At 32.9% G+C, this 16,143-nt stretch overlaps 1 protein-coding gene across 1 annotated transcript in view; it reads right to left on the bottom strand.

The window, feature by feature from the left end:
- The window catches only part of LOC110101365 (E3 ubiquitin-protein ligase UPL1), a 53,261-nt gene extending 51,668 nt beyond the window's left edge, over window positions 1-1,593 (bottom strand). Inside the window, exon 1 of the mRNA XM_028697036.1 lies at window positions 1,106-1,593. Coding sequence (XP_028552869.1) covers window positions 1,106-1,138 — 33 coding nt within the window. The 5' untranslated portion in view covers window positions 1,139-1,593. The remainder of the gene's footprint in view (window positions 1-1,105) is intronic.
- Window positions 1,594-16,143: the final 14,550 nt, after the last annotated feature.

Genomic DNA, 16,143 nt, shown 5'->3' with positions numbered 1-16,143 from the left:
CACCACCACCTCTAAACAAGCTCATGAATTCTGACAATGAAATATCAAAAAAATTCTATAACCAAAAATTACCACTAATTCAGCCTATAAAAAACTAGAAAAACCTCTCAACTCACTCTCCATAAATCAAGAACTCGAAGAGAAACAAAAAAAATCAATTTAATTAGAATTGTAAGAAAAAAAACCTTAACTCAGATCCGCTAAATCATAAAGCTGTTCTAAAATATCAAACTCCTTAAATCAACCTTCCAAAGTTAGATTTGAAGGCCCAGCCATATCTGCATCAACCATCAACTCTTTTCCTTACTTGCAAGATTTATAATCTACTGTGATTTTGAAGAAGCTAAACTCCTTTTTTCATTCAATACCAAAATGTATCCAATAACAGAAAGCAAATTAGTATATGTCATCTAATCAATCTATCCAGCACAAAAACAGTAAAGAATATTTATTCGTAAATATTCATAACAAAATCCATCAAAATAAAGGCAACTATTGTCCATGAGATATTTAAATTTATAAAAAAATTGTTTATCTAAAGAATGTACAAATAATTTGCCAGAATAGATTGCAAAAAGGGGAAATTGTTCACTGGAAACTAGCAGTGCCAAGAAAGATAATTCTCTTTGCATTCTTCTTGTGCTTCTGAAAGATAAAATAACAAAATCCACGCCAAACACAACAAAGCATAGATTCATCAAACATTGAAGGAGGATTGCTATAAAGGAATAACGACTAAAACATCAACAGAAAAGGAACTAGAATTAAATATACTGAAAGAACATCCTTTGAAACAAATAGCAAGTGAAACTAGAAATCATAAGCCATTATCTAACATAAAGATGTAGCACAATTACTCATACTAACAAGAAGATAATTACATGATCAAGGAAAAGAAAATTCATGCAAGACAATCAGCATTAAATCGTCATTTTTAAATCTCATATTTTTGTAGCTTAAAGGCGATAGAAAACGTATGGTAGAGTGGGCATAAGACAAACCTAAGATGTAGATTAACAAACACACACCAAACGACTAGCAATCTAATAGTATTAGGAAAGCAAGAACCAGGAGTTGATTATAGTGTTGATAATGACGTGCATACCACTTCCGAAACCCTGCGTCTCTTGTGCTTCATCTTTTCAATTTGTTATCGCCAGTTCAGGAACCAGACAAGGCAAAAAAGAAGCCGGACGCCCTGACGAAGTGAGTCCCGCCACCCCAATCCGTTGCCTGATCACGGTGTATGACCGGTAGGGTTTTCTACAGCAGAAAGCCGGTGAAGGGTATGCACATGCAGCAATCGGAAAAGAATTGGAGATGAAGACAGGCGCATCGGATGCAGATTAAAATTTATAGGCTCGGGGTTATCGGATTCCCTTAGAACGATCGGCAGTAAAGGTCGGGGGTTCGAGGTCAGAACAAGCAAACAATCACAGCATATGCCACGGTTGTCATATGGGCAGAATTGGCGAAGAACCAGAAAGGAGGAGAGAGATAAATAGGGAGAAATGAAACAAATTTTACTGAAATATCCTCCTATGAATCGCACAGCTATATTTCCTTCAGCACTGCTGCTCTAGGAAAAAAAAACTTTGTATAGGGCCAAACTCCTAAGCAAATGAGATGAATTTAAATTTATAGCACTTATTTTTAAAATAAGAAAAAATTAATTAATTTTCTGAAATTGGTTAGTAAATCATACAAATTTATAATAATGATTGCTCTATTGGTTAAGAAATTCTGGAAATTCAACAGTTTTTAATATTAAGCTTATTTGATATTGCTTGTATCTATTAGTCTCTGATCTCCTCCTTTCTTGGGATCTAACCTTTTCTCCTCTGCAAGTATTATTAGAGATGTTTTTAGTGGGTGATTAGTCCCTCTCTTTGTTTGGTGGCTTCTTCATTTGCCTTGTATAAAAGCATTAATGTCCAATATTATTATCTTCTTTCATTTGCTATGAGATTTTATTATGCAATAGTGTGGCTTCTTTGATAGTGTTGTAACTAATATGCTTCTCTACAAATCAATTTTTATTCTACTACTTGAAACCTATGACTATTTCATTACCAAGAGCTTATTGTAAGGCCGCCTACAATTGTTTCATAGTAGTAAGGCCAGATACTGAATGAAAGAATATTTTGTAATGTTTTATGATTAGTAGTTATTCAATAATGGGTATTCAATTGCGTATATGACACAATCTCCTCATTTCCTTTACACTTGTTAAATGATCTAAAGTAGAGATGATTGCTACAATGTGCTTTCCAATAGCTTATTCATAGCTTCATTAAGAGAATTATTCATCCTAGAGTTGCACTATATTTAAAACTTTGTAAGAAGATAATTTTATTTCTATATTATTTTTTATTATGCTCGGATTATTTTATTCATGCAGTTCGTCACATTTATTTGATACAACCGCGACCATTTTTTATGCTTCTCGCTGATACTTTAGAGCTGAATTTTAGGACATATATATTACAACCTAACCCGATATGGCATATGGCCCGATACTACAACGTCATATCGTGTAGTTCGATTTTGGCAAGACTGAATGCTAGAACCAATTGGAGAAATACTAAAACGAAACTTCCAATTTATATACTACACAAAGCTATTATTGAATGCACTATAAAGCGGAAGACTATTGAATCTCAAAAATGACTTCTATATATAATCCAAAATACATGCACAATCTGAGGTATCTACAACAACCCTTAGCAACAGAAAATATAATCAAATAAAATTCAAGCCTACAAAATAAAATTAACCAAAAGGGTAGACCTACAACATAGATTTGAGCCTGATATCCAAAGCTACTCAACTCACTCCTTACCCTTTCTTGGCCTGAAAATAAAAGCAAACGCATAAATGAGCTAGCACGGCTCAGTAGGTTATCGTAGCCTAAAACAAAAATCTATGACCCATAATAACAAAATTGAAAATGCTAAAATAATAATTGAAGTGTTGTACAGAAAGGTGAAACTGAAACATGTACTGAAATTGAATGCATTTTAACAAATATTGAAAATAACTAAATTATGAGTAAATATTTCATAGTGATTAATAGAGTGATTATCAGAATGGCTCTCAAACCAAAATTTGTATATACATCTTCATTAATAGAATCTCGTCTTAGTAGCACACTAGCTCTAGCATAATAGAATCCCACCTCGGTAGCTCATTGACTTCGACATAACAAAATCCCACCTTAATAGCCCACTGGCTCTAGCAAAATAAAATCTCACCTTTGTAGTCCACTGGCTCCAGAATAACACCATATCACATCACATCAAATCATCTCACATTTCTTTCACCATTTTATACATTTTGACGCATTTCATTAATTAAAGCTTTATTGGACTAAATTCAAAATTTGCAAAAATGTCTTAATGGCTGGTAACAAAAATACTTCTAAGAAAAATTCACAGTTTTAAAATATAACCAGATTACTCTAGATTGTGTAAAAACCCTTTTTAAGACTTTCATCATACTACGATACTATTTTTTAGAGTTCGAATTATTTTTATTCAATAAAAATAGCAAAATTTCTAAAATCCTCTATGAAAAAATTTAAAAAAGATATTCAAAAGCAACATTTATGAGTAAAGCAATATAATTACAAACATGTAACATGATATATGATGAAATATTTACTATATAAAGCAATACTAAAATAATGAAAGTGACCTAGGAAATCACAATCATTATAATTGGGATAGTGTTATATTAATGAGTAAAGAGATTCAACCTCAGGAAATCTATAGATATCAACAAATGATGACCTCAACCTCTTATCATTATCCTCTCTAATTATTCTTTGACTAGAACCAAATTAAGAAGAAAAAGACTCTTAGTAGTAAATTCTACCCAAGGGATGCTACACTTGTAAATAGAAGAAATGAAGGGTCAGGCTTCATGCACTTGGCAACATTTACGGGACTAAAAATATTTAAACTTATACTTAGGAACATGACTCCCATAATTGTTGCCCATACTATTGAGTTTAATGTATTGGACAAGTGTGCTAGGGATTGGATAACTTGACCAAGTTTTAATTGTACTAGAAGAATCCAAACACACTGGACAATGTCTATTAGGATCTATTTGTTAAGGGAAATCACCTCAAATGGGCACTAAATTACTCTACTAAAGAAAATTATTTCAACAACCTAAATAAAAAAATAAGTCAATACTATGTTAAATCAAAAAATAGTTTAAAAAATGAACTAAGAAATTTGTAATGTGGTTTATCATCTTATAAGTTCAAACTTCTCATAAGTTATAATAAAGTACTATGTATCAAGGCTATTTTATGGTGTTAGAAATTCATACATTGTATAACCCATAAATTTTTGAATGCATGGAAAGTCATCTTAGCCATAAACATGATGCCATCAAGAAGAAAATAAGAAAGTAGCATAACTGAGATATTTTGTTTCTTTTTAACATAAGGTATCCAAAAATGAAATTTTCTTGTTAACATGACATATTTTCAGAAGACATCTCAATAATTATAATTCCTTTTTTGAGGATCTCAATAAGTAATAGCAATAACATTAGTCGCTAAATACATTACTAATTAAAATCATGGGATGAACTCAATATGAATTACAACCATAATAATTGGAGGGAATGAATAAATTAACAGCCATTATAACTTAGTTCAATGTCAGCTCATTGACAAATCTACTTGAGCATAATCAATTAATAATAATCTATCTCTTAAGATGATATCAATATAAATAGTAAACATAAAACCTATCAAGGGAACCATCTACCATTGATTCATTATAGAAACATTTAACATCATTAATCCACATAGAGATTCATGTCAAGAATCCTTCATTAATAATTCTTGTTCTTATATGGAAAACAAAATAAAGATTATAGAGAGAATTTCATAATATTTTTCTTCCTTAACATTAAATAATTCCTTTCATATTCTCTTTTATAGATGCAATTATATACAATTTTATCACTTAAATTCATTTGTCTCAATGTTTTATGTCCTACTTTCATTTATTATTTTTCAAATTACTTTAGCCAAATTACTTTAGCCATTCATAATTTATTTCAAATCTTAATTTCTTCTTGACTCAATATTCTATGTTCTACCTATCATTTTTTTAATCAGGATTGGTCAAATTTCTCTTATCTAAAGTGAGGTGAATTTCTAGTGTCCAAATTTTCATGATATAAGTGAAAACATAAAAAATGTTGTAAAGGAAAGAAAGTATAACATATAGTAACAATTGTAATATCCATTGTCCTAAAATTTATGTAACTTTCTATTAAGAATTATTACTTTTAAGCTAATTAGTAATTAGTACTCTTATAATGCTTGTTGGGATTGTGCGTAACCAAAGTTTAGGATCTGAGAAGTGAAAATTCAAAGTTGGGAATTTATTATGTTTGTGCCATGATGGTGGGATAGATGGTGCCCCAGCATTGAGCTCTCAAAATTTTTGGACGGAAAATATATTTAGGGGTGCACTATGATTCCAGGGAAGCATCACTGTAATGTCAAGTCTCAGGTGAGGATATCTTGGGAGGATCTAGAAGATTCTCTGGTAGCACAATGACACCGGAGAGTGATCGAGCGCCATAATGCTAGGTCAAAAAAATACAATATTAAAAAATATATAACCATTTCACCATTCTCATCCCCACCCAACCATTTGTAGAGAAGAAGGGAGGAGAAGAGGAAAGAGAAAGGATGAGATAGGGATTTGGAGGCCGAGTCTCGGGATTCGTCTGGTAGGCTAACTCGGGATATTGTAGAGCATGAGATAGGCTCCTAAACGCATGTCTCTAATTTTAATTCTAGTAATTTTATAAAAAAATATCAACAAAAATATATTTTAATTAGATTTTACGAAGTTTTCACTGTGTGATTTTTTATATGTTATTTTACTCCTTATTGTGAATATTTTAGCTATATGAAATTGAATTTTTAATGGTTGGTTTTTCTTATGCAAATTCCAAAGTATATTATTAAATTAAGGTTTTTTTGGCATATTCAATCATCATATAAAAGTCTTGGAAAGGTCATGGGAATGTTACTCCAAAGTTAGAAATTAAAAAGGGAAAGTTTAGTGAATATTCTATTTTACAAGTAGTGTGGCTTTAACTAGGAATTCATGCACTTCCTAAATACTGCATTAAGTGATGTTGTATTGCATTTACATCCTGAATTACATGGTATTGGAGATATTATGTTCTGACATGTGAAAAAGTGCATTCTTTAATTTGTTACAAGGGGCCTAAATATATTATTTTGGCCTCATCTTCTTGATGCAGATGTGGGAGAGATTATAGCCCCACTTACTGAAAGGAGGTGTGTGAGATTAAGTAACATTATAAACACTCTTATATCCCCATATATCTGATGCAGATGGGATAGGGATTTTGGCCCACTTGCAATCTACAGTTGTGGGAGATAAAGGGAGGCATAAGTGAATATAGAGATATAAACAGACATTAAGACATGTGCATTTTAATCATTACATTTTATATGTTTATTTTTTAGTGAATTAAATGTAAGAAATGTCTTAATTATGCATTATCAAGCTCCAAACCTATGTATGAATTCTGTTGGGAAAGCGAAAGTGGTGTGTGAGAGAACCTTTGAGATTGAGTATTATGTACTGCATATGAAAACTTATGTGAAGGTGGTTATGTGGTTATGAAAATATAAGTGCTAGCTTTAAGATTAGGTATATACTGGAACTCTAATAAATTCAGGTTTATTTATACTTCAAGTTTTTTGTAAGTCTTTTTAGTTTGAGATTAGATATAATTAATAGTTTTTAAATAATTGCATTGGATATTGATATCTTTCAGGGGTAGGAGAGGGAGTTCACTAAGCTAATTGAGCTCACTCTATTGTTTTTAAATGTTTTAAGCAAAGGAAAGAGTGTGGTGAAATAGATCAGGTCTAGAAGATGATTCTCTGAGCTTAGAGTATAAGGTACTGATTTTGTAAACCAATTTTATTTTTCTCGATGTATAGAATTTTAATTTAATTGGATTATGTATTTATGTTTTGATTAAATGAAAGTTGATTATACTAATTTTATATTTTGAAGATTTTAGTACGTAGCTCTGGTTATTATTATTGGTGAATGAGTTAGTTAATTATAATTTTAAGTAAACCCAATCCTTCCATTATATCCTAGAATGTTATAACAACTATGGTAATAATGCTATTAGGAATTTTGAGTTACATATTCCAAATGATGTTATTCATTTTGAGCACCAAATCACTGTGTCATCAAACACTCAATTCTTTATTATACTAACAAATGAATGATCAATTTATTGATATTTTATGAATAAATATATATTATCATCATCAAAATAATCAGCTCATAAGATATTGGTGTTGCTATAATATTATTGGCATAATATTTATCTCAACAAAGATAAAACAATTGTCATTAACAATCAACATACTCATTTAAGAAGTTCATGATTTTTCTTTCATCCTATTAATTATTTTTACATTTTTGAAACTTTTTATCAATATATATATATATTTCAAATGGCTTAAATGAAAAGTTAAGATAGTTTTAGCTTTTAACAAATTAAAATTTTACCTTAATTTAGCTTCATTAAGTGGAAAAGGCTTTAATTTCATTTGGAACTAGGATATTGTATTTAAAAAATCAAATATCTTACATGATAAAATAAGTGGGAGGAGGATGACATCTAAATCTTTTGGCAAGATGTCATAATTGTCCTTATTTGAAAAGTAAATGAAAATGCTAGAAAATACCTTAAATTCTTAGTAAGATAATTTCATAAAAATTAGTTAAATTTCATAATTTCTCTAAATCATATTAAATTTTTTGGAGCACTGCATAATTTAAATATTGTAAAAAACTTGTTAAAATAATTGATATAAATCATATTGATATTTTCTTTTCATAAGAAAATTATAAATTATTTGTAGTTTTAAATAAATATAATGATGAATTAATCACATTTATTGTTATTCAATTGATCATATAATAAATTTAGCATGATGTGGATAATATAATATTTTATAAGACCTTGCAACTATAAGGGAAAACTTATAGCATTTTAGAGGGTCAAGGGGGAAGGAAAAGTAGCAAAGAAGAGAAAGTCCTTACAATTACCAAACTAAGATAGTATGAATTGACCACTAAGCTTCACAAACCTATCAAGGTTTGGGCGCAAGCTAAGTTTCCTTCCACAAAATTGAAAAACATCAAAATAAAAAAATTATTGGCAATCAAGGTGCTTACTCGATTGCATTGTCTTAAAATTTACAAAGAATAACCTAGCAAATTATATGATGGTCAGGCAAGGCTTCATATATTATTTATTTTAGGCCACTTACTAATCATCACATGAATTACACTACAAAATAAATAATACAAATAATGCAAGCAATCAAACTAATTAGATAATTTCAACCATGTCATATTTGGAAGGAGAGAAGTTCTAATTTACAAGCAATATTCACTCATCATTCTTCCTTGATTTGGAGTGGCTGGCTTAAGCATCTTAGAGGATATTTTGAGTATTTTTTTCATTAACTTTTGGAGTAAAGTTGGTGTGACCTAGGGATTTTGACCACTGTGGTTGGTCTTGGGAGGCTTTTAGAATGTGATAGGAATGATGTAGAAGCCTTGGAAAGGGTTGAATGTTTAAATTCCATGCAAAGAAGGAGGACATGTAAGGGTGCACAGATCTATACTTTTTTTTTTTTTTATTGCACTTAGGCCTTTAGGATAATGTTAAAATTGTATTACTTGGAAACTCTTAAAGATGAAGGATGAGTGTGCCTAAAATAATTCTAAAAAATTTCATTATTTTCATGTTTTTTGATTGGTCAAAACAATATAAAACCAAACTATGTTATATGTGCACAAGGTTTGACTGAGAGCCCTTCATAGGGCATTGTGTGGTATTTTGAGGGGAAATGGATGGGAACTAAGTGTATTGTGTGAGGGTATAAGTGTAGAAGAATTCTGCTACAAATAATGAATTCTATTTAAGGTGATAGAGTAGTTACCATTCAACACATTTGAAAGGTTTAAAAATATCATCAAATCCCTTCAAAAGTTGAGGCTAGCCCCCAAGCCACTCTTCTTGAAAGAAACTCCAAATTTTGTAATACAAACAAAGACTTTCTTCTTCATTTCATCAGGTTTAAGTAGTTTTACAAGAGAGGGAAAAGAAAGGGGGGACCAACCACATATAATGTATGAGAGAGAGTGATGTATCTTCCAATAATTTCCTTCTCCTTTTTTGTATAGGCCAACTAAACAAGCATGCTACCATATTAGTTTGCATTATTTAATTTAAATAAACATGTAATAAAAGGAAATATTATGTTCCCTCTAAAATTTAAAAATCTAAATTCAATTTTTTTTCAATTTTGAATTTCATATTATCAATTTATAATTATTATTACAACTTAAAATCACAAATTAATAGTCTTTTATAATAACTAACACGCATAAGAAATATTTTCTTGCTTTGAATCTAGTGGTTGGTCCACTTCTTTTTAAATTAAAGCAGGTGTTTATGCAATTAATTCCCTTGGCCCTCTAAAAAATCTTCTCTACAATTTGAATAAAAGTTTGTCTAAATCAATTCTAAAAATGTTCATGATTTAACAAGGTGTTTTCATGGGTCAAAAGAGGTTTAAAACCTAACTAGGTTAGATTGAAGCAAGTTTTTGCCTATAGCTCTTCTTAGGAATTTTAGTGTGAAATTTTATGGATAAATCGATGGGAAGTGAGTGTGAAAGTATGAGGGAATAAGTTTAAAAGAATTATGCAATAAAGGATTAATTTTATTTTAGGAGATATAGTACTTTCCACTTATCCAACTAGTAAGATTTGAAGAGATCCCCAAACACCTTCAAGGGATGAAGCCAGTCGCCAAACCCCCTCTACTTGGAAGAAATGCCAAATTTTGTAACACAACCAAAGATTTTTTTTTATATATATTTCATACCATCATGTTTAAATATTTTTACAATACCACATTTAAATTGCACAAAGAGTGGAAAAAGTAAAGGGTTTGGTCACATACAATATATGAGAGATAGTGAGGTAACTCTCAATAACTAGCCCTCTTTTTTGTTATGCCAACTAACCAAGCATGAGCCCATGTTAGTTTTAATTATTTGTTTCAAATAGTGATGTGCACATAAAGAAATATCACATTCACTCCAAAATTTAAAAATCTAACTTTAGTTTTCTCAAAATTCAATTTTTGAAAAATTGAATTTCACATTTTAAATTTAGAGTTGTAACTACCACTTTAAATCATAAAAAATAGCATTTTACAATAATTAACACAAATAAGAAATATAAATACTAAATAAAAGTCTTCATTGATTTCTTATCCTAATAGTTTCACTGTCAGTTGCTATATTCTTACTTTGAGATCTAGTGATTGGTCTGATCCACTTCTTCTTTCATTGGCACCTTATGCCACATTAGAAGGAAGAGGGTTATGCATGAATGGAATGATTATTTTTTTTTCTTAAGTTTTATGTTGTTGCTGTTGATGATGATGCATCATCATGAAGCTTCCTTTATATTAATGTAATGATCATACTGATTCTATTATGATGCATTAACTCTACCAAACCTCAAATAACCCAGCTTCTATAAAGTAAAAATTTTTAAGCCATCCTAAGGATGAGGACATTGATCTAAACATGTCAAATTATACACTAAATATTGTGATAAAGTATCTATAGGTGTGGTATATTGCTCTGTGATGAGGAATTCATTTGGTAAGTAATTTTTATAGATCATCAGTAAGCTTGCAGGTGGTATAGTGTATATGTCATTAGAAGTATCACTGATGAGGACATCTGAACAAGGAGAGTCTTCTAAAGAAGAGGCCGACAATCTACGGCCAAGATCGCACCACTTTATTTTTGAGTTATGATCATTTGCATTAGGTTTATTATTATTATATGTGTATTTGATTTATTATCACATTTCTTTTTTACCCTCACTTGAGGGAGTGGTTCTATGTGACCCTTATGGATATTTTTATCTTTTATCTTGCTATTTAAGCCCCCTCCTCTTCCTTTTGAGGGAATGATGATTATTATGAAAAATAATTCTGCACTTATGTTTGGAGAGAGCTTGAGAGTTCTTGTGAGAGTTGAAGTCCTGGGGTGATGTCAAAGTACTACCCGTCAACCACAGGAAGCATCCGGGCTCACGGTCCAACTCCTCCTTCCCCTCCAAACTATCGGCCACCACCTCCTTTCCATCCAAACCTCCAGCCCTAAGCACCAAACTATCGGCCCTAACTCCACTTAGCCCCAAGTTCCACCCCCCTCCAATAGCTGTCGACCTCCCTTGCCCCAAACTCTAGCTGCCGGCCATTCCACCCTTTCATTTGATCCAAATTTCCCTAGCCTTTACTACTTTCCTAAATTAGATCATGATGAATTTTGGAGGATAATTAGTTCAATTTTGAATCAATTTCAATTTGAATTCTTTCCTAATTGGCATGAGTTATATTTGGAAAGTCTCTCAATCAAATCAATTTAAATTTGAATTCAAATTAAGAGAGATATAGACATTAAATCTCTTTTAATTTAACTTGCTTTTCTTGGAAACTATTTGAATATCCCCAAAACTCCTCCCTCCCTTCCTTAGCCGCCGACCCTACCCTCTCTCCTCTCTAAATTCTACATTCATTAATGCTCCTAATTAAGTCCCCAATTAATTATTATTAAAGGCAGCCGTTGTTACAACTCAGGCTTACAAGTTTATGATTTTGATGATAACAAATAATATTGATTAATCCTTTATTTCTCCTAGTATTTGTAGTGCATATTTATTTGTGTGTTTACTAATATTTTAGGTACACCATGCACTGTTCTTTGAAGATTCAAGACTAAAGATTGTGTAGAATTGGTTATATTAAATGAGTCTGTAATTTTCATTTCTTGAGTCAAGTCTTGTAATGATGTATGTTAGTTTGTTGACCATGCACACTCACAGGGGGAGCAAAAAATATTTTTAAATATTTTAATTTTTTTATAAATTGTATTGTACGATCTGGATCATATTGTATGATCTGGATCGTACCAGACATCATACAGTATGAACTGCAATTGAACTATTCGTACAGTACTAACTGGACATCATACAGTACTAACATGTCAATTTCTGCACAAGGTACTGAATGATCATGCAATCATACGGTACAATATTTGACGGCTAAATTGAGTTTTTTTAGGGCTTTTTTAGCCCTCTATTTAAGCACTCTCATAAGAATTTGTAAGAGTCTTTGGCAGCCATTGTGTCTTCATTTTTTTTGGAGAAAACTTGAAGAGAGGACTTGAAAGGGAGAGAGGAAAGAGTGAAGTTTGAGATAGGGAGAAGATCCTTGGAGGGGGTTTCAAGGGAGTGTGAAGGAAATTTCACACGGTTGCTCCGATGAGCTTGCACCTCAGTACCATCATATTTAAGGTTCATCTTAAGGGAAGTTTTGGGAAGAAGAAGATCTATTTGGTGTCAAAGGACCCGGCTCCTCCGCCGCACCGGGGAAGGTGAAAGTGATTTTGTAAGGGCTTCTCTGCCTAGCTATGGGGGCTAAATGAGAATCACTAAAGGTTTAGTGTAATACTCGGAGGGTGCCTACGGGGAGTGGATGTAGGTCATGGTTTGATCGAACAACTATAAATCGGTGTGTTCTTTCCTTTATTATTTTTGTACTTTATTTACGCATTCATTTTTATTGCGATTAATTACGTTGGTGAAATTGATTACCTATCTTTTTATTGTGAATGAATTTTGCTTTTACATCAAGTTATAAAAAGATATTTTTTTTTCATTAAAAGAAGATTTTTAAATATCCAATCCACCCTCTCTTGGCACATCTCATAATTTTAGCTGCCCCCTCTTCCCTCCTTCTCTCCTTTATTATAGGAAAATTAAAATCAAGTTCCCTAATTATCCCCACCATCAAATATGAAATTAATTTTAAAATTTGAGTTGATTCCCTCCTAACCAACAACACAACTCTGAAATAAAAAATCACCCCTCTTCTCCTAGCCTTGGCCGACCCCCCAAGCTCCTCCCTCTATGCTTGATACTTCACTTAAGAAAGATGAAGCAAACCCTCTCCCTCCTCAACACCTTTTTAGGCCTCCTTAAACATGGATGATCAATCCATAATGTGTTCACAGCTTCATATTCGATGACCAAGGGTTCTTTGAAATCCCCCCATCTCTTTTCTTCGATGTTGATCTAGAGAATGGTCTCTCTTTTAAAAATTATATGACAAGAATCCTCTTCTCCCTTGCCACCGTTATTAATCAACGAAAATCTCCCGTTCAGTGGCAACTTTCTTTCTAATCCTGACAAAGGTGAACTCTCTCATGAATCTTTAAATAGTGACTATTCTAAATGTTGATCAAGGGATTTCTTTCGAATACCCCACATTAAGCAAAATCTAATTTGATTGGTCATTTGTGCTCTAAATCATTATCATATAATCTATTGCTTGAACTAAATCATTGATTTATTATTTACATTCATCATTTAAATTATTTAAAGTGACTAATTACTCTTGCTCTTTTAAAAGTGTATAATTTAAAGGTAAAACATCAACAAACATATACAGTCCTACAACATCTGGTATCAGAGCATAGTTGCATTTAGGTGCCTATTAGGATTTCTTTCTTACATGTTTTAGCATCAAAATCGCATTCTACATGCATTAAAATTACTTGTATGTTATCATATTAATTTTCTTTCAAATCTGCATAATTCTGAGTCACCCTTAGACATTGGGTGGACCCGGAACAAATTCATAGGACTTTAGATCCTTTGGTAGGACAAATCAACACAATCTTTTGGTAAGAAAAAACAATCTAACATAGCTGAACTCTGTCGCCACACAACGAAACTGTTTGATACACTAGATCGAGTTAGAAATCACCCTACACCTTACACACCTTTTAAGCCTCCTTCCATGTATGGGGATGACACCGTACCTGCTGAGGGACACCCCTGTGCCCCTTATCGAGCTCCTCAGTAATGCCCCAACTTTTGATGAAGAACATTAAGGTTAATGCCCCAACTTTTGGCAATACTCTTGATCCTGGCCTCTTTTTGGATTGGGTCAAAGGTATGGATAGTTTCTTAAAATGGTATAACATGTATGAGGCTAGAAAGATTAGGTTTGATGAATTGAAACTCACAGGTAGGGCTAGTTAATATTGGGACAACCTATAAAGCCTTAGGGATCCCGTAATGAATACCCATCATTGATTGGACTTCTATAATGTGTGCGCTCAAACAGAAGTACTTACCTCTTTTGTACTTCCCTTGGCTCCTTGATAGGTGGAATAGGTTGACCCAGGGTAGTGAACTAATAAATGAATACATTGCATCTTTTGACGACTACCTGATTCACTGTAAGGGAGAGACCTCTAATACCCCGCTCAAATTTTATCCATGTTTCAAATCAAGTTGTGTGAGGACCTATGCAATGAGCTATTTGCCTATAATATCACTACATTAGAGAATGCTTACAATCTAGTCTTAGACCATGAAGAAACCCATTCCCAACTCCTAACTGACACCAGTAAGCTAGTTCTTCCTACAGACCCTCCGGTGGATTGGCCCCACACTACTATATCACATTGCCGACTCAAAGGAACTCTAGTAGACCACCCTTTGGTCCTCCTCCACCCCATCCTGACTTTAGGGGCATGTCTCTAACCCCCAACACACCTCATTCCCACCAAGGGACTAATTAAGTGCTTCCGATATCAGGGGTGTGGACAAATCTCTTCCAAGTGTTCTAATCTTTATAAAGTTATTATTATTGAAGAAATCATCGAGGATAAGCTTGAGTATGAGGCTGAACAAATTCACTAGTTTGATGCTGAAGGTGAATTCTTTGAGGAGGACAACGACCTACTATCGTCTACTATTTATAAAAGGTCGACACCTCTCCCATCTGTGTGGTGAGATGTGCACTGTCACACCTTATTACCACTGATGACTAACGTAGGACCTTAATATTTCACACCTACACCAAAATAATTGACAAGAACTATAAATTCATCGTAGATAGTGGCAATTGCATCAATGTTGTCTCCTCCAGCATGGTGTCTAGACTTAGTTGATATGTCATTTCTCACCCTAATTTCTATAAGGTAGCATGGGTCAACTCCACTGCCTTAGAGGTGAAGGAGCAAATCCTCATACCCATCTCCTTTGCTAATTATAAGAAGAATGTGTGGTGCGATATTCTGGTAATATATATTAGATAAATCATCCTAGGGTGCCCTTGGCTCTTTGATAATGATGTCCATATCTATGGGAATTCGAACACCTGCATGTTTAAATATGCGGGCAAAAACATTAAGCTTCGACCTATGCAGCCTAGGGTTAGGAATGACCCCAAACCCAATCTAGTCAACCTGAAGAAGGGATTGAACCTTGTGACAACCAAGGTCCTAGATTCTGAAATAGTATAAGGCACAGTCATGTACTCCTTGGTGGGCCGAGAGACTTCCTCTGAGTCTGATAAGCCTATTCCTCAAGAGGTTCATCCCATACTGAGTGACTTTACTAATGTCTTCCCTAATGATCTCCCTGATCAACTACCTCCTCTAAGAGACATTCAACATGTTATTGACCTTGTCCCTATAGCCTCTCTTCCCAACCTGCCACACTATCGCATGAACCCCATGGAATATGTTGAACTAAAGAAATATATGGACAAGTTACTATAACGGGGCTACATAAAAGAAAGCCTCAGCTCTATATTGTACCCTCCCTTCTTACATCGAATAAGTATGTCATTTGGTGAATGTGTGTTGATAGCCATGCCATCAACAAAATCATTGTTAAATATTTTTTTCCCATCATGAGGTTAGACGATATGCTTGACATGGTGACAGGAGCTACCCTTTCTCCAAGATTGGCCTTAAAAGTGGATACCATTAGATTCGGATCTAACCTAGTTATGAGTGGAAGACTTCTTTTAAGACCAAGGATGGTCATGTCTTTCAGGTTGAGTAATTCCCTAAGTACGTTCATGAGAATCACGACCCATGTGTTGCACTCTTTTATGGATAAGTTTGTCATTGTCTACTTCGAT

Source organism: Dendrobium catenatum, unplaced genomic scaffold (genome assembly GCF_001605985.2).
Source record: "Dendrobium catenatum unplaced genomic scaffold, ASM160598v2 fragScaff_scaffold_853, whole genome shotgun sequence".
NCBI classification, from domain to species: domain Eukaryota; kingdom Viridiplantae; phylum Streptophyta; class Magnoliopsida; order Asparagales; family Orchidaceae; genus Dendrobium; species Dendrobium catenatum.
This window is presented reverse-complemented; position numbering and strand designations above follow the sequence as displayed.